Genomic DNA, 25,889 nt, shown 5'->3' with positions numbered 1-25,889 from the left:
GCGCATTAATTGGAGGATTCCGCTCTTAACTGTCACAGGTCCGTGATCCTGCTCCTCCTCGCTAATATGTGGCTATAATCCCGTTTTTTTGTCTTCCTTTTGAAAATGTTGACGGGAGGGGTGGTCTCGGTGGGGGTCTCGTCTTCATAAAACAGTGAGTAAATAAGAAATGTTGTAAAATATCAGTAAAATATGATGCACGGCGCGAGACGAATATTTGAAAAAGAGAGCAGTATGTGACATCCAAAAATAAGGGATTTGGGAGCGCTATGACTCACGGAGAGTATTCACAACAACATGTCTTATGGACACATTGAGTGTTACTTTATTCAGGGAGGTGACAGCTATGGCTGATCGCCATGCAGTGTTTTTTGGCTTGCTTGTCATTAACTGCAGGTGACCAGCCTACTCCACAACAAAAATCATTGTTCCCCTCTCACCTTATCTATCTGCCAAAAGCGTCCACCCAGACTCCACCCTGTCTGGAATGCAGCACAGCAAGACTGGTACATGTTGGAAACACATGTTCTTCTGGTTACCTGTGCATTTCTGTTGTATGTACCTGCAAATGCTCTGGCTCTTTCACTCACGCCTTTAGTCGTACCTAATGAAGTAGTTTAGGTGTCAGCTCTCTGAAACTGATATGACTAGCGGTCAAAACAAATTCACTGGGAAAAAGAAGTCCAAGTTGACTGGCTCTGAAATTCACCTATTGGTAAGTTAGACATTGCTCAACCGAGCTGATTAGGGCAGACGTGTTCTCTCTTTTTCAGCTGCTGTTAACTATGTATTTATTTTTCTTATGGGTAAGAGTAAATGGAGTATCCTTGGGGCTTGGGTTGTTTGTTATCAACAAACTTATCATTTCCTTTTGTGTTGCCAAATTGTGTTGAGTTCCTTTTTTTATTATTCCTGTTGTACATATGAAATTTGTGTTAGGCATAGCAGCATACACATTCCTCACATTTTTTAAGTCTTGCACATCAGGTTGGCAGAGGTGTGGAAGTGAGAGTTTCCGATTGACTTTCATTAATCGTAATGTTTTCTTTCTTCTTGCAGGTGCTTGCATTTTACAAATGCAGAATGCGGTGGTGTTCGAGCTCTGCGTTTCACCTGCTGCGCTGTGTGCGGCTGCGGTTGTGTAGCAGGCGGGGACAGAACAGGCTTCCTTTGTGGATTAGGGAAATATGGGCTTATATGAGACTGCTGGCAAAATCACTCTACTTTAACTCGCTCACAGACTCAGATGTGGTTTTTGACTCAGTCTTTGAACCAGTTTTCCTGACTGTGGATTACGTCACCCGGTGGTTTGGTCTGGTGAGTGTGCTTTTAAATGGTTACGAGAAAGTTGTTGTTGTTGTTTTTTTGTTTTTTTTCTGGAGACCACTGCAGTGATGGAAAATAAGGACATTAACCTTTTTGGAATTGGTCAAAATATGATCTTCCATACACAGGTCACAGTTGTTGTTTGTGGGATAATAACAACAAACAATGACTTTTTTTTGTGAACGTCTGATTTTGTTAACTACCGAAGCTCCTATGATCACAGTCCTCCTAACTTCAGATAATCATTATTGGTAGTGTCATATCAAGTCTGCACAACAAACATTTCGCGGGGGCAATTCTCTTTCTTATTGGATAGCAACAGATCCTCATTCATTAAAATGTTTCAGATCTGGGGTGTAGACACACCTGACCTAAATACAAGAGGGGGTAGGCACATATAATCTCTTTGATAGTAGCCTGCACCAAGGGTTTTGACAGTAATGAAAAAAATGTGTGTTCTTGGATGTAGCTTTAAATGTAGATCTAATGTGATTTCCTGCATAACTGCTCACATTGTCTGATCATTCTTTTTTTCTTTAAGGTGTTTGTTTACCTGGTGGTGATACTGACCAGCTCCATCGTGGGGATAGCCTATGTGGTCTTGCTGCCTCTGATCCTCAACACTTACTCTCCTCCGTGGATCGCTTGGCATGTTTGTTATGGACATTGGAACCTCATCATGATTGCTTTCCATTACTACAAAGCCGCCAACACCTCTCCTGGGTATCCCCCTACAGTAAGATATCAGCTACAGTTTTTTTTTGTACTTTAAACTGGCAATTTTGTATTTAAAAAAACAAAACAAACTTTTATTTTGTCATAGGAAAAACATGACGGTCCAGTTGTATCAGTCTGCAAAAAGTGCATTATTCCTAAACCAGCAAGAACACACCACTGTGGGATCTGTAACAGGTGAGTTTTTATCTGTTTTATTATATGTTTATAAGTATCAGGTGTTTGAATGTCAAAGCTAAAGTATGTTGGTGGATACAAGACCTTTAATGTGGCTACATCAAATCGCAACATTCAAAATTAAGATGTTTTCATTGACAGTTGACTTCTTGTATCTCTAGGTTAGTTTTTCTAGTATTGCTATCTTCATTCCATAAAATCTTATCATGCTTTAAGTCTTCCCAGAATATTATTTTGCAGTTTGAGATATGATTAGAATACATTCCCTTAAAAAAAATCACACAACTAAAATACCAATTATCAAACTAATGTTTTTCTCTTGCTTTTGCAGATGCATTTTGAAAATGGACCATCATTGTCGTATCCTTTGTGCTGAATTTATTCCAGCTGATTATTTCAGAAGCACGTCAGAAAATGTATATGTTTATAGAGAGAGATGGACATAATTTTCCTTAATGTCAGCACCTCAGCCTGGTTGAATAACTGTGTGGGCCATTTTAATCACCGTTACTTCTTCTCCTTCTGTCTCTTCATGACCTTGGGCTGTGTCTACTGTAGCATCAGTGGGAGAAACCTGTTCCTAGATGCATACAATGCACTTGAGGTGAGATAGTCAGGCTGTTGCTACCTGTAGGCCTGCTGGTGTTTTGTTGTAGTTAGATTTCGCATTTCTTTATTGACTCTGCTTTTTTTCTGTCTTTAATGCTTGGGTTTGTGGGCTGTTCTATTAGCACTTCAAACATTTGGAATTGGAAAAGCCTGGAATACCGGTAACAGGGATGGGACTGCTTATAGGGCTTCTTCCTTCTGGCCAGGTAGCGCTTCAAAAGCCAACACACAGCATTATTAAGTTTATTTTATTTTTTTTTTCAGTTACTTATCTTTTTTTGTTTGTTTTTTGTTTTGGAAAGACCCACTATCAGACCCCTGCTCCTCCATACACATTTAAGGATAAGATGATTCATAAGAGCATCATCTACATGTGGGTCCTCACCAGGTAAAAAGTGCATTTTATGTTGCTTTTTCACACATACATGCAAGAAAAACTTTAATAACTGACTTACAAGGATTTCTGATTTCTCATTAAATGTAGTCATGTCATGTTGTTCACAGTCAGGATTGGAACTTTCCAGTTCATTAGAAGTAAAATTCTAGTGGAGTAGAAAAAAAATCTAAATACTTGGGTATTCATTTATTCACAATAAGAAAGTGTGTACAAATAAATGGTAACAGCCAATCACCTGCAAATTTTGCTAAATTGCAATGCACTTGGATGTTCCACAACACGTCTAAGACACCGATCTGCATTTTATGGGTAGACAAAAAAGCACTAAGCATGGTGGAGTTAGCATCATGATTTGGAGCTGCTTTGTTAGGACCCAGACTGAGAATCCAAAACTGTGGCAAGAAACCTTTTCTGGAGAATGTCAGGACAGAAGCCTGACGCTTAGAAGAGGTTGGATAGTGACAACAAGCAAGTACACATGTAAAAAAAATAAAAAATAAACAACAGAACAGTTGAGGAAAAAAAACCCTGAGTGACAGTTAAAGACCTTAACCAGTTGGGATGGTGGCCTGACTGTCCAGTTAAGACGTGCAGAAATATTTACTGGTCCAAAGTTGTTGTCAGTTTTTGCTAAAGTCTGATTGAACTGCTAACTTAAAAGGGTTATCCAGCCTGGACTATGGCTTCTTCCTCAACAAAGGCATTAAAATGAGAGTTTTTCAGTCAAGTAATAGATTATATTTGTAATTGTGACATATTTGAATACATAATTTTAATAATCCATTCAAAAATCCTGGTAATTTCAAGGGGGTCACAAACTCTTCCTTTTGAGCATTGAGCTAATGACTATTATTTAAAGATAAATACAAAGAAATATAAAAATAAATAAATAAATCTAACCATTGCTTTAGGAAGATAGCAGGAGAAAAAAAGAAAGTATTATCGGTAGAAGGATTCTGGGTATGTAATCTCACACTCGTTTTACTTCTTACTTCTTGTTCAAAGCAGTAGGGTATAAAGGTAGAGTTGAATCAGAACAGGATCGTTGTCTTTGTCATCCATGTAGACGATAAAGTGAATTGTGCTTTGTTGTAACAGCACAGTGGGAGTGGCACTGGGAGCTTTGACCTTCTGGCATGCAGTTCTCATCACCAGAGGAGAGACGAGTATTGAAAGACATATCAACAGCAAAGAAACAAAGCGGATGGCCAAATGGGGAAAGGTAGCCATGAACATAAATAAAATGTGAAGGTTATGTTGTGATAAGACATAGGAGACTTCAAATCCTCAAAATATATATTTTTTCCTTTGGTTAAAGTGACGTTGGTCATTTGTAACATGTTCCTGTTCTTTTGTTTTTCTGTCAGGTTTACAGAAACCCCTTTAACTACAGCAGGTTGAATAACTGGAAAATCTTCTTAGGTGTGGAGAAAAGAAGGTTTGTCTCTCTCCCTCTCAGATTTCTGTTTTCTAAGAAACAGAAATCTGTTTTGTTTTCTGCACCTTATGTGACTAATGTTACCTTGTGCTTCTTGTAATTTCTGCTTTTGTTTTTGTCTTTTGTTTTTAGTCACTGGGTGACGCGTGTTCTCCTTCCCTCTGCTCACCCCCCACGTGGTGATGGCTTGACATGGGCTGTCTTCCCAGTTAAAAAGGATTTGATACCTGTATGACAGACCTACTTGTCTAATTTGCCAGTCTTTTCTCTGTCAACCTACTTGATCGGGTTTGCTTAAAGGATTCCTGCTTAGTGGCTACACCTAAGTGAAAGGATTTACATCAATCTCCAATACCTCAAAAAACTTGCTGTTGCATTGCTCTTGCTTCTGCAGTCTATTTTGCTCAACAAGGCAATGTGTCACAGTTTGTTCTGTACTGGGTTTTACTTAGTCTTACGAACTGGTTTTACTTGACTCTGAGCATGAGTTTGATAGTTTTATAAGCCAAATATACTGACTGAACTGTTAAATAATTTTTTTTAAGCAAACCATCTCAGCTTCGACCTGAGCTGTTTTTTATTTAAAGAAAAAAAAAAAAAGAAGTAGCAGAAGAAAAACACTAAGGTCATGGACACATCGGGTTTATCTCGGCACCTCCGCCTGTCTTGTTTGCACACCCTGGTGTGATATTATCATTTGATTTGAACACTCACGGGGAATTGCAGTACCATTATGATGTTATTTATCTGAATTTTGTACGCATTAAGTTAATCTTTACAACATTAAATAAATTCTACATTGTTAATATTGTGTTTTTAAGGGGTACTGTCACTGTTTTATAACACTATACAGTAAATACTTAGCTGTGGATATATATCAACATACATGTCAGCAATATATTCAGAGGTTTTTTTGTGTTTTTTTTTTTTTGTTTTGTTTTTTGCCTTTTGTATGTTTTGCTTTAGGGTCACTTCCTAACTGCAGCTCTGGGGTTATGTCACAGTGTTACGCAGAGGGATGCAGCGTGAAGGGGTGGATTATTTGGAAATGCTGGCCAGATTTGAGCTGCAGATTCATATGAAACCTATTACATCACAAATAAGCACACACTGCAGTTAAGATCCGTCAAGATTTGAGCAAATCCAAAGGTCTAAATAAACAAGATAGTGATAATGAAACAGTCTGGTTATGGAAAACATAGTTAGAAATAAGTAAATATTAAACATTTTGTGATTCATGCATTTGCTTGGTAAAATGAAAACAGTACTGGTGTCGTCAGTTATGGGGCGGGGGGTGTAAAATAAAGGCTGGCAGATAAAGAGAGCAGAGATTAAGCAGATTTCATCCTGATTGTAACCCTCGTTCACCCTGCTACTGCAAATCACACCCGCCCACTCACTGAAACACACACAAACACACCTGTCAATACACAGTCTCCCAGCAGATGTCAGCGTTTAACACTTGAAATATGGGCTTTGGACTCTTCATTGTTTAAAAGATCTGAATAATTGAGAGTAAAGAGAAAGAAAAATCCGTTTGTTAAATTATTATTTATTTATTTCTGTAACAAGTGATAATGTGAACTGCTGAGAGAAATTACTGAGCTAGATTTATGATGGCTGTGGGCCGAGCTTAGCATTGCATGTATGGTACAAATTAGTTGTGGGCAGTTTTGACAGCTGCATATGCGACCAAATGTGTTTTTGTGAAGGTCAAAACAAGGTGAGGGAGATCGTGAGATGAGTGACTTACATAATCTTTTAGCCCTCAGAGAACTGGATGCTCAATTCTATGTACTCAGTATTCAGGAATTATATGTCATGCCACTGTGGGAGACTGAACCTTGTCCAAAACAAAACACTGATGCATCTCACCTCATCAGACACGTCAGGTTATTTATATTATGTGTTTCTTTTTTTACACTTTCGTGTGTGCACTCTAAATGAACTAACGGATAAGCTGTGCTTTTTGTGCCAGGACTAAACTTGGCATGGATTACCATGTGCCTAGACAAGGATACAGCATAATCGTGACTTTTTGGGCATAGGAACACTAGACAGCCACCTATGGTGTCACCAGCTGGTGAGGTGCAAAAATGGAGTAAAAGCTATTTTTTCATTGCTCCTGATTAACTTTTAAAAGCTATAGCTTGTTAACACTGCTCACCATGAAATAAACCACTGATATAGACAGGAGACTACAAACTATAGGAAACTCTGGAGCAGGCTGACATTTTTAAAGCTTTTGTGACCCCTGTGATTCACTTGGGCGCACTGCTAAGAAAAACAGGTTGGGGATGTTGTCTGCAAATGTTAGCTCACAACACAATAACTTGTAACAGAGATGCCTTTATATTTGTGCAGGTGTGTCCTACAGGTGTGGGTTGATGGGAGACAGTTGGTTGTAGAATGATGTTCACGCCCTGAAACTGTCACTGATGTCCTCGTATAGCAAATTTAGATATTTCAATGTGGACAGTCTGTGTGCTGTCACCTAAATATAGGCAAAAAAAAATAAGATGCTTGCGAGAGGTCTACACACAACTGTGAGTGGTTCATTTTAAAATTCAATTCAATTTTATTTACACAGCACCAAATCACAACAACAGTCCCCGATTGTAAAAGTTAGAAAACGCAAGAATGTTACACACATTTACACATTTTATGCATTCATCCATAGTTATTCATAACTACTAATTACTCACAACACAAATACAGGATTAGTCAGGATTTAACATATTCACAGTTTGTGGACACCTTAGTCAGATGAGCTGTCCCACATTGATTTAGTGTTTCACACTTTGTTAGGCAACATGTTACTCAGATTCAGTGTTGTGGAGGGGAGCACCCACCCACCAAAATAGACTGAACAGGCTGTAAATTTCAGAAGCTTGATTAGTTTTTCTTCAGAAAATTTTGTTGAAATAGCATATTTGTATGTGACAGATTGTGCACTTTCATGTCGCTGAAACTGTAGATAGATGAGTAACAGTTGTGCCAGTGGTGTTTTTCTTAAATTAACTAAAACTGCAGTTGTTTGTAGTAGAAATGTCACGTTTTATGGAGACCACAGTATAGCATCAATTAACCTAAGAATCATAAATAAAACTTCCGCCATTCATTTCAGAATAAAACCCCAGTTGAAAAATGTAACAATATATTGTGCAATAACCCAATAAATTCATTTTAAAGGTTTTGTCTTTGACAGGACTTATTTTAGAGACATTTTCCTGTCGTTTCAAACTCTAAATGGTGGTTAAAAGACGGCTAAATTACGTTTCAGCCACCGTATTATCCCGAAGGAGCGGTTTAGCAGTTTCCTGTCTTGTTCTGACGCGACCGCTCTAAGTTACGCATGCGTACAGACTGCAAGGCTTTAATTCTGGATCAGTGGCGACGGATTGTGTTGGTAGGCTGTGTACATTATGATTTGGAGGAAATGTGGATACTGATCGCATATTTTTGGAGAAGCGGCTGAGTTTTACTAAAGGTTCTGCAGAGGCCACCTGGACACATCGCCTCTGCACAGACACACTGGTTCTGTGCCTGTCCTCCTACTTGGCTGATTACCTCTTCTGCTGATCGTCGCGTGAGGCTCTAACTTCACCTGAAGTTCGGATGTGGCAGGCAAACTGCAGACGAATGCATAATCTAGCAGACTGGATTTCCGGTATGTAAAATAAATATATGCATTGATTTGGATTCATTAAAAAAAATGTAAGAGTGCAAAAACACAACTCTGGACGCGTGCGTGGGAAATAATCAGCTGGCATTAGCTTCAGGCGCGTGTCCCCGTCAGCTGGCGGTACACGTGACGTAAACACATCAGCTCGTCTGACCTCATAAGAACAAGGCGTGCTGAGCTGTCATTCCCTGATGGTGCTTTTCATATAAGGCACTTAATTTCACATCATTACCAACAGTTTATTTATGTGACATTATTGCACGTTCATTTCAAAGCGTTTATATTCGAAAATATGTAAAATATGACAGATTTCTCCTTGATCTGAAATGTAGGGACAGTGATGGGAGGCTGTGTGGGGAGGAGTAGGATGGATGGACAAGGGAGTGCCCGAAACTCGACAAGGAGCAAAAAACGCGGAGGTAAGAAGCTGGACATTGGCTTCGCAGATGTTGAAATAAGTGCAGCTTCATACTTAGGACATCATGTCCGCAAAGCACAAACCAGCAATGGCTTTCTCTACATCTTTGCTGACTTGCAGTTTGTGGTGATGTAACTCTTGAGCTTGAGAGACCCTTCTAATATTCCTCCTTGACCAGCACTTTTGTATTAAATTATTATTTTCCAATATTACCATCGCGGTAGGGAGATTACTGTATAGTGATGTATTTAAGCACATCAGTTAAACACTACATAATAATGGGACTTACTGTCATTGAATTCAACCAATACAACGAGACACTTTCTGCATTTTTATTTACACTTACATATACATTCATGTAGCACCTGCCAGATGGGCTGTAAGATAAAGCCTCAGGGTTTCAGGTGTTGCATCCTAGCTACGCCTTTGTTATTCTGAATACTTATAGTTTCAGGTGTTAAATGTGTCGTGGCTTAGTCATGTGTCTAATCTGGGTTTAAGGACCTGGCCTGATAGGACAGATTATATAAACACTGTTCAATCCATTCACAGAGCCTGTGTGCTGTGTGCTGCGCTAGACTGCCATTCATTATGCATTGAGCAGCAGCAGGAGCCTCCACAGAGAGTTTTTCAATCAGAGATTGACCTACTTGGTACATGATGTGCTTCATGTGCAAAACACATTCATATGCAGAAGGAAATACATTACCTGCAAGACAGGCATGACCTCTTAGATATTTCGATCACCATCATAAGCTCAGACCTCACAGTTTGGTGAAATTCAATGAACTGCCTCATTGTCAGTTGTGAGAAAGTAGCATCGTATTTCTATAATTATCAGAGCCTTAGTAAAGAAAAAGAATCGCCTGTTCAGGACATTTCCTCGAAGTAGACATTGGCTTTCCTTTGAATCAGACTGTAATTGTCTGACAACGGTTTATTGTGTGCTAATAGGTTTAGCACTTTGCCTCTGAGTATTTTTATCCCAGCTCTAAATAGAGCTGATAGGATTAGGGCTCTTGTGTAAAGACGCCACCTTCTGCCAAGGACACTCAACTTGCTCTCCTCCTATATTCTACCTGTTTCCATGAATTGATTCAAAGTTATTTTGGGGTTGTGGTGTGTTTGTTAGTAGAAGGGGATAAAAGTGGTGGGGGAGCAGTCATTTTTCAGCAACTGGGGAAATGTAACAATGATTAGCAGAGCTGTGATTCTTAGTCTGCGCAGCTTGGTGAACTAGATCAGGCATTTGTTTCTTCAAGCTGGTCCGACCGAGCGGAGACTGTCCTCTTCCTCGGGATCGTTCACTGTAGCTCATCGTTAAGGACTTTTGATGTACAGCAGTTTGGCGCATATCAAACCTCAGCGACAGAAGAGCAATGGGAGTACCAAACTCAAGGGAATACAATTACTATCAGGTTCCAAATTCCCCTTTGAAGATTTTGCTTAAAAGTAAGTATAGATTTTTGTCAGGGGTGGAAAAAGTTACTCTGGGTGCAATAAAATGCCCCAGAGGGGTATGTGTTGTAGTCTTTACTAATGTTTTTGCTGTTATAATGCCATTATGTAGTGGTAATTGGTAAATTAGCATTTGAAGCGCAGCTGAAAAACTGATTTACAATAACAAATGAAAATCAAATTGTATCTTCAGTGCTGCCTTTGACTTTAATACTTTCATTTTATTAGTTAAAACATTTAAGGTGTAAAAGCTGCAAAGCTTTTGCACCTTAAGTGTATCTTAAATGTATGAAGACTTTGTTGACCATTTTTTTACTTGCGCAGATGTTGACATATCTGACTTTGTGTATTTTTCTATTATCTATTATACAGTTATTATGAACTTACTATTACATGCACATTTTACAGTAGGTAGATACAACACTGCTCACAGATTCTGCTTATAGTGGTTGTTTAAAATGATATATAAAATCATACTGCATAAGCAGCAGGTCTACATTAGACCTTTTAATCTCATTCCTGTTATTGCAGAGATTTACTTGTACTTTTTTTTTTTTTTTTTTCCACCTGCACATTTTTAGCTCAGGAAAGTCAAACTTGCTCACTCGCTTCAGTTTAAAGTGCTAATCTTTCCAGGGAGCTAGTCTTACAGCTAAAGGACATGCTGTCAAATCTGATCTCCCGCTACGCAAACACTAACACTGACAAACTGAGTACAGCAGCGAGGTGGATGAAACATTTTTATATTTTGTAGGTCGTCATCACTAAGCACTGATTGCATCTGCTTCAATCTAGTAAACACAACCAAAGCAAAAATGCTTGTACATACTGTTATGTAACAAAATGTACAACCAGGAAATAAAATCTGGCATGTTTTGTTCTGCACTCTCATTCTGGAAGTCTTAGACTTGCACAATCCCAAAACTGTCACTGTGTATTTTCCCATGTCTGCTGGCAGGGTCACTTGTTAGGATTCCAGACAAACAATCTAATTTGCATTTGTTTGGCTGGCATGTTAATTTAGTTTTGCATGTGTGCCTGGCTGCATAATCAACATTACACGGGCTAAAAATAAATGTTTTTGTAAGAGAAGTAAAAGCAAAGAATATTATTATTATAATAAAGCTGCAAACACTGGAACAGGGTGGCATCATTTTATATAGCCGTCTCTAGATTTTAGGGGTATTCTGCTCATGGGTTTAGAAGTGTGGGACAGTTCCAGTTTGCACGTAATTTTTAATGCATAAAGTGTAAATTATAAATAATATAAATGTCATACTTCTGCGTGAAAGCTCAGCCTGAAAGTTTGATATAAATGAACTTGCAAAGCTTTAACATTCAGCTGATGTGCTCAGGCTGGACATGTCTGTTTAATTCAATCCAAAGTGTAATGTGTGAGGAATAGAAATCACATTAGACAGAATAAAGTAAACAACTTAAATGTAAACAATTTTTAATGAGTAAAAAAACAGTAATAAATGGTGGAATAACTTAATAAGCAGTTCAAAAGAATACATTTAATATAACCATATGTGCTCTTTTTGTTATCTGTCTTTAGGATTAAGGTGTCTATGTACAAATTTAATTCAACCAGACAAATTTTGGGGGAATTCACCAACTGAAATTAGCAAATTTGTCATATAACTCAAAAGCATAATTTTACATTGGAATTTAGTAACAATGTTTTGAGGCCTTTTGTACTGTGTCGTCAGTGTTATAATATTTCAGCTGGTTTCTAGATCAGTGCCACAGAAGATGTCTTGTTATTCAAGATTTTATAAAGGCTTCGTTTGATCTTGTTGGAAAATCAGATTTGAAAGGGACAAAACCACGCTTTGCAGCAGTTTGTAAACACTCCGTAATTCAATAAAGTGACAGTGTAATTGAGTTGTAGTGGCTTTGTGTTTGTATTTATGCGTGCGTGCAGTGGCAGATCTGTGTCTGTTGGCTGCCTTTCATTGGCTAAAGGGTTGTCATCTTTCTATCCAATGCCTTAAGGGATAGGCACAGATAAATCCTGTTATGTGGGACCTGCTTACTGCCTATAATCCACTGGTGTTTGCTTGTGAGTGAGCGCCTGTCCGTGCGCATGTGTGTATTACTGGCCACTGCAGTAATCCACAGCACTATAAATAATCACTTTGATTTTCCTCTCTCTGTGAAGCAAATTGACTTTTTGGTACACCAGTACAGCAGCTATACTCCAATAGCTAGCAAAGAAACACCTGCAGTAGGTGTACAAGATACTGCTGCTGGAGCTCTGATTTAAAGAAAACGAAAGAAAAAGACAAAAAAAAGCGCATTTTGGTTACTGGGTTTTTTTGTTTTTTTTTTTGTTTTTTTTTTACTTTTTATAAACTAGAAGTTGTTTTCAAAAGCGTAGCCCGGATTATTTCTGGGTCACAGTCTCTTGGTCATTTCTTAGAGCAGTCTGTAAAATTAGATTAAACACCTCTCTTTTTTTACCCCTCCCTCTCTTTTTGTTAAGGACGCAATGAGCCTCTAAAGAAAGAGCGTCCAAAATGGAAGAGTGAGTACCCGATGACTGAGGGCCAGCTCAGGAGCAAGAGGGATGAATTTTGGGATACAGCTCCGGCCTTTGATGGACGCAAGGAAATCTGGGACGCACTCAGAGCAGCAGCCCTGGCTGCAGAGTGCAATGACCTGGAGCTAGCGCAGGCTATCGTGGATGGTGCCTGCATTACATTACCACATGGTATGCAAACACACATACACAAAATCCCCTTTGAGATACGAAAGCATAATTTAGCTATAAATTATACGCTGTAAGAGGACTGGACCTCCCAGTGCAAATGCAGAGCTCACTGTAATCATTTTTCAAAGTCAAAGAACAGTTTGCTGAATCCCATCAACTGTGCAGAGATTACTGTTGTAGTAGTTACATAATAGTCGCAGTACTGCATGACCGCTGTGAGTGGTCTGATGCACTGAAAGCCCTGGTGGCGTTAGCTGGAAAAAAAAAGCAGTCCTCACATAGTCTTCTCACATGCTCATCTGCTTTTAACTGGATTTCTTAACAGCTGAAATGAGGGGACATGTGTAGCTCAAGGTTAAAGTTGTGTATGTTGTGGAGAGGGATAAGGTTAGTTTTTTTTTTTTGTTTTTTTTTTTTAAACTGGTTGTTTATCTGGGTTATTTCTCTTCTGCAGGCTCTCTCACAGAGTGTTACGATGAGCTGGGCAACCGCTATCAGCTCCCAGCGTACACTTTAGCCCCGCCTGTCAACCTCATCACTGAAACATCCAGCGACAGCAAGGTTTCCGAATCGACGCAAAAACAATCTCAGCCCTCTCCGAGCAGAGAAGAGTTCCAGCTGCGGGTGCGATTATCAACTGGTAAGACTTGGAATTATGCATCTGTATATCTCTAAAAATCACGTTATGCATGAATTGTTGGAAATGAGATTTTTTTTACCTGGATAAAAAGATCTGTGTCAACTCTACTTCTCCCTTAGGAAAGGATGTGCGTCTCACAGCCAGCATGGCAGACACCATCGCTGAGCTAAAGAAGTTACTAGAAGAACAGGAAGAAATTGATGTGTCCCGCCAGAGGTGGTTCTTTTCCGGGAAGCTTCTGACCGACAAGACTCGCCTGCAAGATACTAAAATCCAAAAGGAATTTGTCGTCCAAGTGATTGTCAATATAAATCCCTCAGTCATAACTAAGTGAGGCAAATGAAGCAAGGTGAAGAAAAGATCATGAATGTGCCAGAGGTGGGCTGCTGGAACAGGAGTTGGTGACATTACTGTCCAGTTAATTCTGCGGTGGAATTTTGTGTACATTTTTATATAAAAATATATTGCTTTTTGTATTGCTCCTTTTTCTATTTTTCCTTTTTCCAAATGGGGGAAAAAAGCACTGAAACACTTTAGGTGAAAAGTAGAGCCCTAAGATGCACATCCCAGTGTCCGTCTATTTGTGAAGCCATGAACTCACAGCTTTGTTGTTTACATGAGTTTCCCTTCTTGTCATGTTTGTTTGTTCTGGTGCTTATGAATAAATTAAATATGGTTCACCTCAGAATCTAGACAAAAATCTTTCTTTCTAACTCTCTTTTACTATCATGTGTTTAGGTAGTAGAAAGGTTCACTGTATGTTGTTTGCTCATGTGCACACTGTTTTCATTTCACTACTGTACATTCATGGTAAAGACAGGGAATGTAATGAAGGCACCTTTTTTAAAGGGAATAAGAGATGACCAGACTTGCTTTTTTAATTTTATCACTATGAACAAGAAGGTGTAGTTTGATGTACAAATATGATGCTCACTGTACTTGAATAACTTAATAAATATTATAAATTTAAGTTTAAAGTTGTTCTTTTCATTTATTTATTGGCACCAAGATCTGCAATTGGAACTGGATGTTCCCAATAAGGGTTGGACCTCCTTTTGCTGATGAAAATCTCTCAGTTAACTCACTGTCACTGTGGTCATAATATGGTTAACAACAATACTGAGGTAGGCGCTGACATTTAAATGATGCTCAGTTGGTACTAAGGGGCCCAAAGTGTGCCAAGAAAATATCCCCCACATCATTACACGACCAGCAGCAGCCTGAATCATTGATACAAGGCAGGATGGATCCATGCTTTTGTGTTGTTTACGCTAAAAGCTGGCCCTACCACTTGAATAACACAGTAGCAACCGAGACTCATCAAACCATGCAGCATTTCTATAATCTTTGATCGTGCAACTTTGGTAAGCCCGTGTGACTGTTCTTACATCGCAGGATTGTCACCAGCTGGTCTTCTGCTGTTGTAGCCCATCTCTATGTTGTGCCTTCAGAGATGCTTTTCTGCATACATTATCTGAGTTATGTTACCTTCATGTCCTCCATTCTCCCTTGATCTCTGGCATCAACAAGACATTTTTGCTCACTAGATTTTCTTATTTTCAGGCCATCATCTGTAAGAGAGATGTTTGTGTGAAGAAAATCCCAGCAGATCAGCAGTTTCTGAAATACTCATTACAGCCTATCTGACACCAAGAACCAAGTCACTTAAATCTCCTTTCATCCCCTTTCTGATGCTTGGTTTAAACTTCAGCAGGTCATCATGACCATGTCTACATGCCTAAATACACTGAGTTGCTGCCATGTGATTGGCTGATAAGATGTTTGTGTTAAAGCAGTTGAAAATGTGTACCTAAAATGGCAGATGGGTGTAATGACTGGCTGTATTTTTGTATCATCGTTCTTTTTATATGGTTTTATATGCCACACCTGACAAAGCTATACTTAAATTAAGGTCACGGGTTTCCTTTATCTGCAGAAGAGGTCATATCTCTCTTTAGACGATGGCAGTCAGGGTAGTTGCAGTCATGGACCGTATGCTCATGTTATTCACGCTGTCTGTGGTGGACAGCGCCACCTTCAGGAAACATAACTTGTGACACGTGAGCAAAGCTGTGACGTAGTTTGGTAGGCGACAGAATCGGGCACAGTTGGTGGTGTAACGTGATTATTTTCAGTCCCGAAAATGGTGAAATCGGGGAAACTTCGCTCTGGGACGGCGTCGAAGCTCAAACGGTGGAAAAAAGGACACAGCAGCGACTCTAACCCGCAGACGAGTCGCTTTCGTCAGGCTGCTAAAAGCCGCTTCTTCAGCCGACCCACCGGTAAGCGTTCCCTCTACACGTGGGTCTCCGGCTAGCGTTAGCCATTTAATCTTTCTAGGTTTTGACACAATCAGCAGCCACATTCAAGCTGCTGGCAGAAACTTTAACGTCATATCGCCACATCTATATCTTTTTGTCAGGTTAAATAACTTGTATGTCAGTTTAGTTTTAGAGCAACAGCTACTTGTGTGTTTGGAGCTCAAAGTCCAAGCTATCATCTTTAGTTGTGTAAAAGTACCTGCCCTGCAACTATTAAACCTAGAAAAGATGTGCTTTACAATAAATGTGCAAAGTTTGTCAGTTATTAGACGCAAAGGTGGTTGTTTTGGCTCTGTAGCCATCTGATTGTATGAGCAACAGCATGTTTAGGTTTGAACATCCAGCTGTGATTTGAGAGTATTTACATCAGCACACTGGGTGAAGCGTGCACAAGTGACTTCCCTTTACTTATCTGGTCTGCTTAATTATGAGAGTCCAAAGTAACTAAAGAATAGTGTAGCAATAGTTAGGATGGTTATTGGTAAGATATTGTTGTCGTCAGTGGTGATCTAAGCTCAGACTGTCAATTCACTTTATTGATTCCTGCTCAGTTTTTTTCCTAAGACTAAAAGGTTGGCCTGTACATATTTTCAGCATCAGCTGTTTTATTATTGAGTCTGAACATATTGTAGAAACAAAATAGGAAAACTGGTTGCATCGGACTAAGGTGTGCAAAGGCTCCAATGCTTTGGGATTGTCTTTACTGTTTTGAAAATGTCTGAAAAAGCATGCATGCATGGAAAATTAGATAATAGGTTTGGTGGCATGCAACTATGGTTGATTTGGTAGTGGTTCACAGTTGGCATGCCTAAATAAAAAGCAGCTTGGTCTCCTCCTTTTTGGGAAGGTTAATTGATTTTTTTTTTCCAAGTCAACCACATGCTTGTGCAGATAAGGTTAGGTAGTTCGTCATTCAAAGGGAAAAACTAAAGGTCGCGCTTTCTTGCACATCTGTCTCCGTGTCTAATTTGGGGTCAGAATTTGGTGTAGTAAGGTTTTAGAATTCAGTTTTTGTTTTTTTGTTTTAACCCCACAGGAAAGAGTGATCTCACAATCGATGCTCTCAAGCTTCACAATGAGCTGCAGGCCGGTCCGCTGGAGATCGGCACTCGTAAAGATGCCGCCATGGAAGAAGAGCCAGAAGAGGCTGTATCACAAAGAAGTTCGGGTACCTTCCTCAGTGGCCTATCAGACTGCTCCAACCTTACCTTTAGAAAGGTGCAGCGCTTCTGGGAGTCTAATTCAGCTGCACACAAAGAGGTGGGCATCACTTTTATGATGGACCATTTATTGATAACATTTTAGTTTGTGTGCTGTTTATATTGTGAGCAGAGCTGGACAGTGAGCTTCCCTGCAGCTCTAACTTTGTCTTCTACAGATCTGTGCAGTGTTGGCAGCCGTTACTGAAGTGATCCGCAGTCAAGGTGGGAAGGAGACTGAAACGGAGTACTTTGCTGCTTTGGTGAGTGCTTTTTTTTAAAAAAAAAAAATATACTTTTAGATTTTATGGTGTGGTTTGATCGAAAGGCAACGTAAATCAAGGTTTTGTTTTTCAAAATCCACTAAATCTTATTTTCCTCTAAGATGACCACCCTGGAGGTTGTGGATACAGCAGAATCCCAGGCTGCAGTGGCATACCTCCTCAACCTTGTCATGAAACGGTAGGACCTAAATACTCAAATATTACTCCACTAAGCAGCACTGTTTCATCACAATAAGAAGTTTCCTGGTTTGAACCCTGGCTTGGGACTTTTTTTCTCTCTCTGAGTTTGCACGGTCTCTCAACCGTGGGTTTACTTAGGCTTCTTCCCACAGTTCAGAGACATGCGTGTTAGGTTAACTGATGATATTCTCCACCCGCCATCGACAGAAAGTAGAGAAAGTCCTTAAAGTGTTAAGATATATAAGCGTGGCTTATAATGTCCACAATAAATTCAACTGGTGTGTTGCATTTTTCCATCTGCTTGACGTGTTGCATTCCTTAGGGTTCCTGCTCCGGTCCTCAAGTCGAAGTTTTCCGACACCACCAAGGCTCTGATGGATGTCATGTCCAAACAGGCCACATCTGACACTACCTCGGCACTCAGATGGGTAAGTGGGCTTGTTTCTGTGTCTGTTTGGCTCTTCTTTTGACAACTGCAGCAATACTTAGCTTTGTTATTTTTCTCCTCTGCAGATACTGTCATGTCTGGCCACTCTATTGAGGAAGCAGGACGCATCTGTGTGGACTTACCCATCTACTCTCCAGGCTTACCATGGCCTTCTCAGCTTCACGGTGCACAACAAGCCTAAGGTGAGTCCCACCAGTCTGCTCGTAACTGCTCAGCCACACTAAACAGATGCTTTTAGTCTGTCTTGGATTTACTGCTCATCAGCTGTATTAAACATTCAGTGAAATACTAAAAGTGAGGACATTTGTGCCATTGAATTTTTTTCCTTTCAGGTCCGTAAAGCAGCACAGCAAGGTGTTTGCTCCATTCTTAGAGGCAGTGACTTCCTGTTTACAGAAAACGCTCCAGCCCATCATCCTGCTGCAGTTACCACAGCCAAATTCTGCATAAAAGAAATGGAGCAAGCAGGAGGTGAGACAACAGGTTTATTAGGACCATGGGTTGTTCTCTATATGATGAAGGTTGGTGCGACTCTATGGCTGTCCAGCAGGTTGTGGGTAATGTCTGTGTTTTTCCCCATAGGCAGTAAAGAGGACACAACCACACTCCATGTGCTTGGCCTTTTGAAGGAGCTGATGGGGACGTTTCCTCTGGGAGCTGTCAAGTCCTGTTGTGAGACTCTGCTGCGAGTGATGACACTCAGTCATGTGGTGAGAACACAAAAATATTCATAGGTGCTGCCAAATCCCCCTTGTTCATCATCGTGGATACTCAAATATAGTTGTCGATGTCTGTGACTGTAGTTGGTGACCGCTAGTGCCATGCAGGCCTTTCATCAGCTGTTCAGCGGGAAGCCCAATGCTTCGACGCTCTCACCAGAACTCAACGCACAGATCATCACTGTGAGTGAACATAAACAAAACAAGATTTTTAAAGTTGGATTTTTAGTTATGATGCAAAGCTTGGTGTGAAAACTCAATTGTCATCTCTTATCTCCAGGCTCTGTACGATTACCTGCCCAGTGAGAACGATTTACAGCCTCTGCTCGCTTGGCTTGCTGTCATGGAGAAAGCGCACATTCACCTGGCGAGGTAATAAATGAAAACAGTACAACAGATTCCCATAACTGTGCATTTTCCAGTCCGACTGTTGGTCCACAACGTCCTTGTCGTCTAGTTTGCAGAGTTCTCTGAGTTTGGGTCACCTCCCTCGCCTCTTTTCTGCTGCGATGTCCTGCTTGTTGTCACCTCACACTCAGGTGGTTTCTGCAGCCACCAACACATTAAAGGTAAGGGACAATGAAGATGGGAATCTTAAGCAGATGATGATGTAAATGCTTGTGTGCACGCTCCCAGATGAAGATTTATTCCTGGTTATCTCTTCCAGACGTTGTTGACTGAATGCGTTGCCTCTCCTATGGAGGAAATGGGCACCGTCACTGGCACAGCATCTTCAGGGAACCCCTCCTATGTCTGCAAAATGTTTCGGTATGTTTCCTAAGTGTTAAGCATGCTAGTCTGTCTTTTTTCCTTTTTGTTCTTAGGAACTACGTATAAATGTTCATCATTACGATTGTGGCTGTGCATGTGTGTTTCAGTATTGTAGAAGAAGGATTGTCCTATCGCTTCCATGCCTCTTGGCCGTTTGTGCTGCAGATTCTGGGTTGCTTCTATCGAGTTGCAGGGAAACAAGCTCATCCCATCATGACTAAGGTATTGCCACAAAATTTTGCTGATCACTAGGCTGTCAAAGTAAGATACGTTTGCTTAACTCTGTTTTGTGTCCTGGACAGTCTCTGCAATCTCTGGCAGACCTGCGCTCCACTCCTCATTTTGCCTTCAGTGGAGAGTTGGACCTGGCTGTAGGAGGAGCTGTGGAGAGCATGGGGCCCGAAGTGGTGCTAGGTGCCGTGCCTCTCAACATCACTGGCTATGAGTAAGGACACAAACATAGTAGTATTCTTGATGTTTTTATTGCTTAACAAATTAACAAACCTTTTTCTTTGTCTTCAGCGATGACTTGGAGTTCCCACGCAGCTGGCTGGTCCCAGTCATAAGAGATCATGTGAAGAACACTCATCTTAGTTTCTTCACTTCCTATTTCCTCCCTCTGGCTTCTACACTTAAACAGAGAGGTAAACAAAAAGGGGTATGGTCCTTTGGAGGGTTAGGTAGAACAAAGGTGCATTTTCTGGCTTGTGTGTACTGATAGATCGCTCTGTGATTGTGTTGTAGCTGTAGAGTTGGAGCAAACAGGGCAAAAACTGGAGGCCAAAGTGTATGACACCTTACAGCTTCAGGTACTTTTACAAACTTCATGTAAATAAGTAAACAGAACCACTTAATGAATTATTACGATTTTTTAGCGTGTGTTGTTTTCTTCTTTTTCTTTCTTTAGATTTGGACCATGCTTCCTGGCTTCTGTACGTGCCCTGTGGACGTGCTGACAGCTTTTAAAGGCATTGCCCGCACTCTTGGTATGGCTGTTAATGAACGGCCAGACCTGAGGCTCACAGTATGTCAGGCCCTACGCACCATTATCAACAAGAGCTGCTCAACAGGTAGGAAAACACATGGTCACACAGTAAGAGAACAATATAATCCTATGTCTACTCAATTATGGAAACATTCATAACCCTGAGTATTTTGGTCAATATTAACATCGTGTTTATCCAACATGATTATTCATTAACTTTAGAACCAACATCCACTTATTGAACTTTAACTTAAATGTCTCAACAGTGGATCACCTTAAACTTTGAATATAAGTCAGTTACAACAAAAATGAAATTGAAGTGAGATGCAGAGTCATAGAGGTAAGATTCAGAAAAAGACCATGAAGCCTGTCACAAAGAGGCCAGTGCCACAGCGCTGGTGGTCAGAGCTTTCAAAATGGGAGGCCTGGAGGTTCACATGAAAAGAAAAGACAGAAGTTGATTTGTATAATTGGAAGAGAAACAGTCCCTTAATACAAGATCATCATTTCTTTATGCCCTTTATCTTGTTGTAATAATTGAAAGATAAAAAGGTATCTGGGGGTTAAATCAAGTCACCCAACACTTGAATCTTCTAAATTTGTTCATTTACAGTGTTTTGTGTCTTTTTTTTTTTCTTTTTTTTTTTTTCCCTTTTTTCCACTGCAGAAGAAGAAAAGGCCGAAGTGGGCCGCTTCTCTAAGAATTTCCTGCCCATCCTTTTCAATGTGTACAGCCAGCAGCCTGCTAATGGAGAGTCTGGAACCTACAGGATGGCTGTGCTGGACACCATCAAAGTGTATTTGGGTATCACTGAAATGCCGGTTAGTACGGCTTATTTTTCTTGCATTCTTTCGCACTAAATTGCATGCAGTTACTGCCATATTGAACACTTTGAAGTGCTCCAGTCATTGAGAGCTGATCATGCACTATATGGTCAGAAGTACTGGGCCACCTACACTTTACACCATGCCATGAAGCTCCTGGCACACAGTTTTTGTGCTGATGTTAATGCCAGAGTTGGTTTGGATTCTTTTACAGACTATGAGCCTCAGCACTCAGTGTGCCTGCTCTGTAACCTAAATGTTTCCATTTCCAACAATGCCACTTGTAGACATGTAATAACCTGACTTGTTGCAATGAGCTCTTTAATATGACAATTTTTTTTTTTTTTTTTTCAAAAACTATGCTCGTGTGCCAATGGGAATGAAAACCCCTCAATTAAAAGATTAAGATGTGTGGCCCAATACTTTTCATATGACATATTTCAGCGTATCTAATCTGAATTTGTACAGAAATTAATATATTTATAGGCAATCAAGGCCATCATAGGCCATATTTCTTATGCTGGTTTATCACTAATGATAATAATAAAAAAATATCAACCCTCAGATGATCTGCACATTCCTGCATAAAGCCACAGAGAGGTTGACCAGCGCAGAATCAAATGAGTTCATACGGTAAGTCATAAATGAGAATCTCTTGCCATCACCTTCTCTCCTTCTGAATCGGTGATTTATATACACTGAGCTACATGAGCCACAGCATTAAGAAGTGAGTGACATTGGTCATCTTTTTAAAATGTAATAGTCTGCTCAGGGAACCTTGGGTCTTGTCATTCATTTGGATATTATGCAATATCCACTGAGGTATGGGTGGAAAAAAAACCCAGTGCACCTCTGATTTCACTCTCTGATGCCAGCAGTCTCCTTCAGCAGAAAATTATATAAAAACTGATCAGGAACAGCTTGAGGAACGAAGCCTCTAAACATCCCCCATTGTCTAATTGATTCTTTTTGTTTTGGCTTTATTTGCATTTTAGGCTGTCAGTGATGGATCTTGTCGTTGCTATGGCTCCCTGTGTTGATGAAGTCACCATGACTAAAACCTTTGAGCTGATAAGGCCATATTTGGAGGTAAGAGCACTTGTAGTTTCTAATTTAAACCCATCAAACTTGAGTAGTATTCTTGTTAACTGTGTCTCTGTTGGTGCATTTTTTTTAAATTGATTTATTTCTTTTTCAGACAAAAGAGCCAAGCATGCAGAAGAAGGCGTACCGTGTGCTAGAGGAGATGTGTGGAGGAGAGAGAGATGCATGTTTGTCGTTTGTCATGTCCAATCTGGAAACACTCAAAGTCGTGCTGCTTGAGACTCTGAAAAACGCCTCTTCACCTGCAAAAAGGGTGAGTGTGCTGTTTTAAAGAGAAGTAAAATAAACGAGACACCCAAAGGGACTTTATATTTTGGTTTATGCTGCTGTCTGATTTTTATCTTCCTGTTTGTATTGCTTTTCCACAGCCGAGACTTAAGTGTCTGAGCCACATCGTAAGAAGGTTAAATGAAGATCACAAAGACTTTATCACCACGCTGCTGCCAGAGGTATTGTCACAAACAAGTGCTGGCAAACACAGAGAGATGGACTATTGGTTTTTATCAGTTTTTATAAGGATGTTGTGTCTTTCAGGTGATCATATGTACGAAGGAGGTGTCTGTTGGTGCTCGTAAGAGTGCCTATAATCTGCTGGTGGAAATAGGAAATGCTTTTGTCCGCTTCTGTGGAAATACTAAAGGTAACATACATACATATTGTTTCTGCTAAATTTGCATGGACCCAAATCTTTCCACAAAAAAACTTGATTGTAAAGGTTTAATTAGTTGCGCTTCCATCTCTGATCCAGATGCCATGGAGCAGTATTTAGTGATGGTGTATGCAGGACTCACGGGCTCCGTCACCATGATCACTTGCACAGTGTTGGCTCTCACACGCCTCGTGTTTGAGTACAAAGGTAGGCCTGCTGACTTTCAGCAATTCAGTGGTGTTGATTTCAGGGTTTAGAGTCTCGGACTGGATTCAGTGTGCTTCCTTTTCTTTCCCAGACTCTATAGAGCTGACCACCATGGAGCAGCTGCTGCAAAACATTTGTCTGCTGCTGTCGTCTCATACCAGAGAGGTAGTGAAGGCTGCCTTAGGCTTCATCAAGGTCATCCTCTTCATCATGGATCCCAAGACCCTGTCCTCGCATGTCACTGTCATGGTATGAACTGTACATTGTAGTTAATGGAGTTGCATTATTTTATTTTATTGAATATTTTGTTGTTTTTTTTTCAGATGGAAGGCATTGGAAACATTAGGGATGATATGAGAAGGCACTTCAGAACAAAGCTGAAGAACATCTTCACTAAATTCATCAGAAAATTTGGGTAAAGGCACCACATTCTTATAGATGCCATCAGGGCTCTGTCAGCTAGCTCGTGGCTCTAATTGTGTGTTTTGTTTTTGTTTTTTTCCTTGCTGTGTGCTCAGTTTTGAGCTGGTGAAGAGTATGCTCCCTGCAGAGCACCACAAGGTGATAGCAAACATCCGCAAGGCTGAGGCTCGGAACAAGAGGCGGAAACAGGCCACAGAGGAGCAGGACGACTCTGAAAGTGAGCAGGAATCACCTAAAGCAAAGGGTGAAAGGTAGGCCGCTGTTCCCAACATAAAACCCTGCCTTTCATCATGCATTTGCCCATCTCCTTTCTTTAAAAAACCAAAAACCTTCTGCCCTTTTTTAAGTATCGAGGAGATTCTCGCTGAGTCGGACAGTGATTTGTCAGAGGATGAAGGAAAGCCTCGCGGTGCTCAGAAGAAAGCAGGCAAACAGCAGAAAGGATGGGCTTGGCTCAAAGAGGGAGAGGAAGATGACCCACTTAACTTCCTTGATCCTAAGGTTTCGCAGAGAGTGTTAGGTAAGACCATCTGTTTTGTTTTTAATGGGTGCTTTTTGCCTGCAGTTTAATTTCTGAACAAAAGTATACTCAGTTTTGTTGTCGTTTCATAGCCACAAACCCAGAGCTGAAGAAGAGTGCCAAGGCTGACCACGGCTTTAAAGTGACCTCAGACGGACGGTTGATCATTAAAGAAGATGAAGATGAGGATGTAAAGGACAAAGGTAAGTGAGATCCAGTGCTGATCCGTACATTGCTTAATGTGTGATCAGAAAGTGATAATAATTAAAAAAAAAAAAAACCTCACAGATGGAGGCGAGATGGAGGACATCCTGGAAGAGGCTGGAGTCAAAAGTGTGAGTATTTAACCTTCAACCTACAGAGTTTGTCTTCTTTGGGACATTTCAGCACAATTTTATTTACTCTGTCCTTTCAAAACGCCCTCAGAAAAAGTCACAGAAGAGGAAGTTTAATGATGACAACTTTGATGATGAAATGGACATCGAACCCCAGTTGAAGTATAAAGGTAACTTAAATTGAATTAACTTTTTTTTAGCAACTTAAACAAGTTGCTAAAGTTTAAGTGATTTAAAACACGTCATACTGATTATACGTCGTCTTTTTTACGCAGCTGGAGGTTCAGGTATCCACAGACCCCTCAGACATGGCCAGGAATTTGGAGCCGATTACAAATCAAAGGTGAGTCTGAGAGCAGTAACTGGACTGTGATGCGGTCCTAGTTGTGAGCTGTAGTTCTGAATGGTTATTCTATGGTCTTTCCTCAGAAAGGAAAAGGAGATGTAAAGAAAAAAGGGAAGCTTGATCCTTACGCTTACATCCCTCTGAAGAAGGCCCAGCTCAATCGCAGGTATGAGCAGCTGCTGTTACTGTGTAGATCTGTAAAACTCTGAAACTCTGGAGTTTAAAAATTTGGTTGGTAACATATTTTTATTTATTCTCTCAAAGGAAACGTGCCAAACTGCAGGGCCAGTTCAAGGGCATGGTGAGAGGAGCCCAGAAGGGGGCGCTGTCTGGAAAGAAAATGCAGAAGAAAAAGAGGAAAGCCTGAAAACAAACAACAGAGTATTTTCCTCACTGGACTCTAAATGCACTGTGTGCAATGGCATGTTCATGTATATGCCAAAAGTTTGACTTACACATTGTGTGTGTGTGTGTGTGTGTGTGTGTGTGTGTGTGTGTGTGTGTGTGTGTGTGTGTGTGTGTGTGTGTGTGTGTGTGTGTGTGTGTGTGTGTGTGTGTGTGTGTGTGTGTTTCTGATGAGTGTCTACAAAGGTGAAAGCAGTGTGTTATTAGACTTATTAGACATCTTTAAATGGTCCCTGACAGCTTTCACAGCAGCAGATGTTTTACAGGCTTCCCCTGCCTTAATGGTTTTTGTTATCCTTTGGCTGTACATCAGAGAAATGTTTCTGCTATGATGAACACGAGTATATTTATGTGCTGAAATATACAAACAATATTGGAAGTGTGATGCGTGTCCTGTTATGTGTTCTTTGGTCCCTTGAGGGTGCTGTAGGCTTCTGAATAGTCGAAAAGCTGCATTCACAGAGCTTTTACAGCTCAATCTAAATGCACCATTAACTTTGTGGAATATTTGAACCTGTTAGTGTTACTTGAGACACTGAAGACACTGAATCAAACAATGTAGGTTGCTT

The 25,889-nt window shown here is 40.3% G+C and overlaps 3 protein-coding genes across 7 annotated transcripts; all 3 read left to right on the top strand.

Moving 5' to 3' along the window:
* Positions 1-22: 22 nt before the first annotated feature.
* On the top strand, positions 23-5,498 carry zdhhc16a (zDHHC palmitoyltransferase 16a). Of its 3 annotated transcripts, none has more exons than XM_084948117.1 (11): positions 23-154; positions 1,060-1,317; positions 1,868-2,062; positions 2,150-2,238; positions 2,570-2,598; positions 2,709-2,842; positions 2,970-3,053; positions 3,150-3,235; positions 4,343-4,466; positions 4,612-4,682; positions 4,815-5,498. In XM_084948117.1, the coding sequence occupies exons 2-11, from the start codon at positions 1,084-1,086 to the stop codon at positions 4,915-4,917; spliced, it is 1,149 nt and encodes a 382-aa protein (XP_084804243.1). In that variant the 5' UTR covers positions 23-154; positions 1,060-1,083; the 3' UTR covers positions 4,918-5,498. The 3 variants fall into 3 exon arrangements, with proteins under 3 accessions (XP_084804243.1, XP_084804242.1, XP_084804241.1); XM_084948115.1 differs by lacking the exon at positions 23-154 and adding an exon at positions 205-715; XM_084948116.1 differs by lacking the exons at positions 23-154; positions 2,970-3,053 and adding an exon at positions 203-715.
* A 2,524-nt stretch (positions 5,499-8,022) lies between these two features.
* Positions 8,023-14,569, top strand: ubtd1a (ubiquitin domain containing 1a). 3 transcript variants are annotated; one of them, XM_084948119.1, is made up of 5 exons: positions 8,023-8,352; positions 8,700-8,786; positions 12,732-12,959; positions 13,414-13,599; positions 13,719-14,569. In XM_084948119.1, the coding sequence occupies exons 1-5, from the start codon at positions 8,301-8,303 to the stop codon at positions 13,931-13,933; spliced, it is 768 nt and encodes a 255-aa protein (XP_084804245.1). In that variant the 5' UTR covers positions 8,023-8,300; the 3' UTR covers positions 13,934-14,569. The 3 variants fall into 3 exon arrangements, with proteins under 3 accessions (XP_084804245.1, XP_084804246.1, XP_084804247.1); XM_084948120.1 differs by lacking the exon at positions 8,023-8,352 and adding an exon at positions 8,476-8,577; XM_084948121.1 differs by lacking the exons at positions 8,023-8,352; positions 8,700-8,786 and adding an exon at positions 8,811-10,237.
* A 1,080-nt stretch (positions 14,570-15,649) lies between these two features.
* rrp12 (ribosomal RNA processing 12 homolog) lies at positions 15,650-25,705 on the top strand. Its single transcript, XM_084949270.1, has 34 exons — positions 15,650-15,881; positions 16,957-17,180; positions 17,299-17,382; positions 17,505-17,581; positions 17,906-18,011; positions 18,097-18,213; positions 18,364-18,502; positions 18,614-18,741; positions 18,835-18,933; positions 19,031-19,122; positions 19,208-19,319; positions 19,418-19,518; positions 19,629-19,743; positions 19,824-19,966; positions 20,044-20,165; positions 20,266-20,330; positions 20,429-20,591; positions 21,174-21,328; positions 21,897-21,964; positions 22,327-22,420; positions 22,530-22,688; positions 22,804-22,884; positions 22,970-23,075; positions 23,184-23,291; positions 23,383-23,540; positions 23,615-23,706; positions 23,810-23,965; positions 24,062-24,234; positions 24,327-24,437; positions 24,523-24,569; positions 24,661-24,739; positions 24,845-24,912; positions 24,999-25,081; positions 25,180-25,705. The coding sequence occupies exons 1-34, from the start codon at positions 15,743-15,745 to the stop codon at positions 25,280-25,282; spliced, it is 3,867 nt and encodes a 1,288-aa protein (XP_084805396.1). The 5' UTR covers positions 15,650-15,742; the 3' UTR covers positions 25,283-25,705.
* Positions 25,706-25,889: the final 184 nt, after the last annotated feature.

The sequence above is a fragment of the Perissodus microlepis genome, chromosome 13 (genome assembly GCF_051167445.1).
Source record: "Perissodus microlepis isolate ML-2025 ecotype Zambia chromosome 13, ASM5116744v1, whole genome shotgun sequence".
Classification (NCBI taxonomy): Eukaryota; Metazoa; Chordata; class Actinopteri; order Cichliformes; family Cichlidae; genus Perissodus; species Perissodus microlepis.
The sequence above is the reverse complement of the archived record's forward strand: the minus strand, read 5'-3'. Positions and strand labels throughout refer to the sequence as shown.

What these genes read in the sequence shown, in the direction of transcription:
- ubtd1a (XM_084948119.1), top strand. Translation starts at nt 8,301, where the DNA reads ATGTGGCAGGCAAACTGCAGACGAATGCATAATCTAGCAGACTGGATT. An exon ending in CTGCATTACATTACCACATG is followed by an intron (nt 12,960 to 13,413) that starts GTATGCAAACAC and finishes TCTCTTCTGCAG; the next exon opens with GCTCTCTCACAGAGTGTTAC. An exon ending in GCGGGTGCGATTATCAACTG is followed by an intron (nt 13,600 to 13,718) that starts GTAAGACTTGGA and finishes CTTCTCCCTTAG; the next exon opens with GAAAGGATGTGCGTCTCACA.
- rrp12 (XM_084949270.1), top strand. Translation starts at nt 15,743, where the DNA reads ATGGTGAAATCGGGGAAACTTCGCTCTGGGACGGCGTCGAAGCTCAAA. An exon ending in ATTCAGCTGCACACAAAGAG is followed by an intron (nt 17,181 to 17,298) that starts GTGGGCATCACT and finishes TGTCTTCTACAG; the next exon opens with ATCTGTGCAGTGTTGGCAGC. An exon ending in CCTAAAGCAAAGGGTGAAAG is followed by an intron (nt 23,966 to 24,061) that starts GTAGGCCGCTGT and finishes CCCTTTTTTAAG; the next exon opens with TATCGAGGAGATTCTCGCTG.
- zdhhc16a (XM_084948115.1), top strand. Translation starts at nt 644, where the DNA reads ATGACTAGCGGTCAAAACAAATTCACTGGGAAAAAGAAGTCCAAGTTG. An exon ending in ATGCATACAATGCACTTGAG is followed by an intron (nt 2,843 to 2,969) that starts GTGAGATAGTCA and finishes CTGTTCTATTAG; the next exon opens with CACTTCAAACATTTGGAATT. An exon ending in TACATGTGGGTCCTCACCAG is followed by an intron (nt 3,236 to 4,342) that starts GTAAAAAGTGCA and finishes TTGTTGTAACAG; the next exon opens with CACAGTGGGAGTGGCACTGG.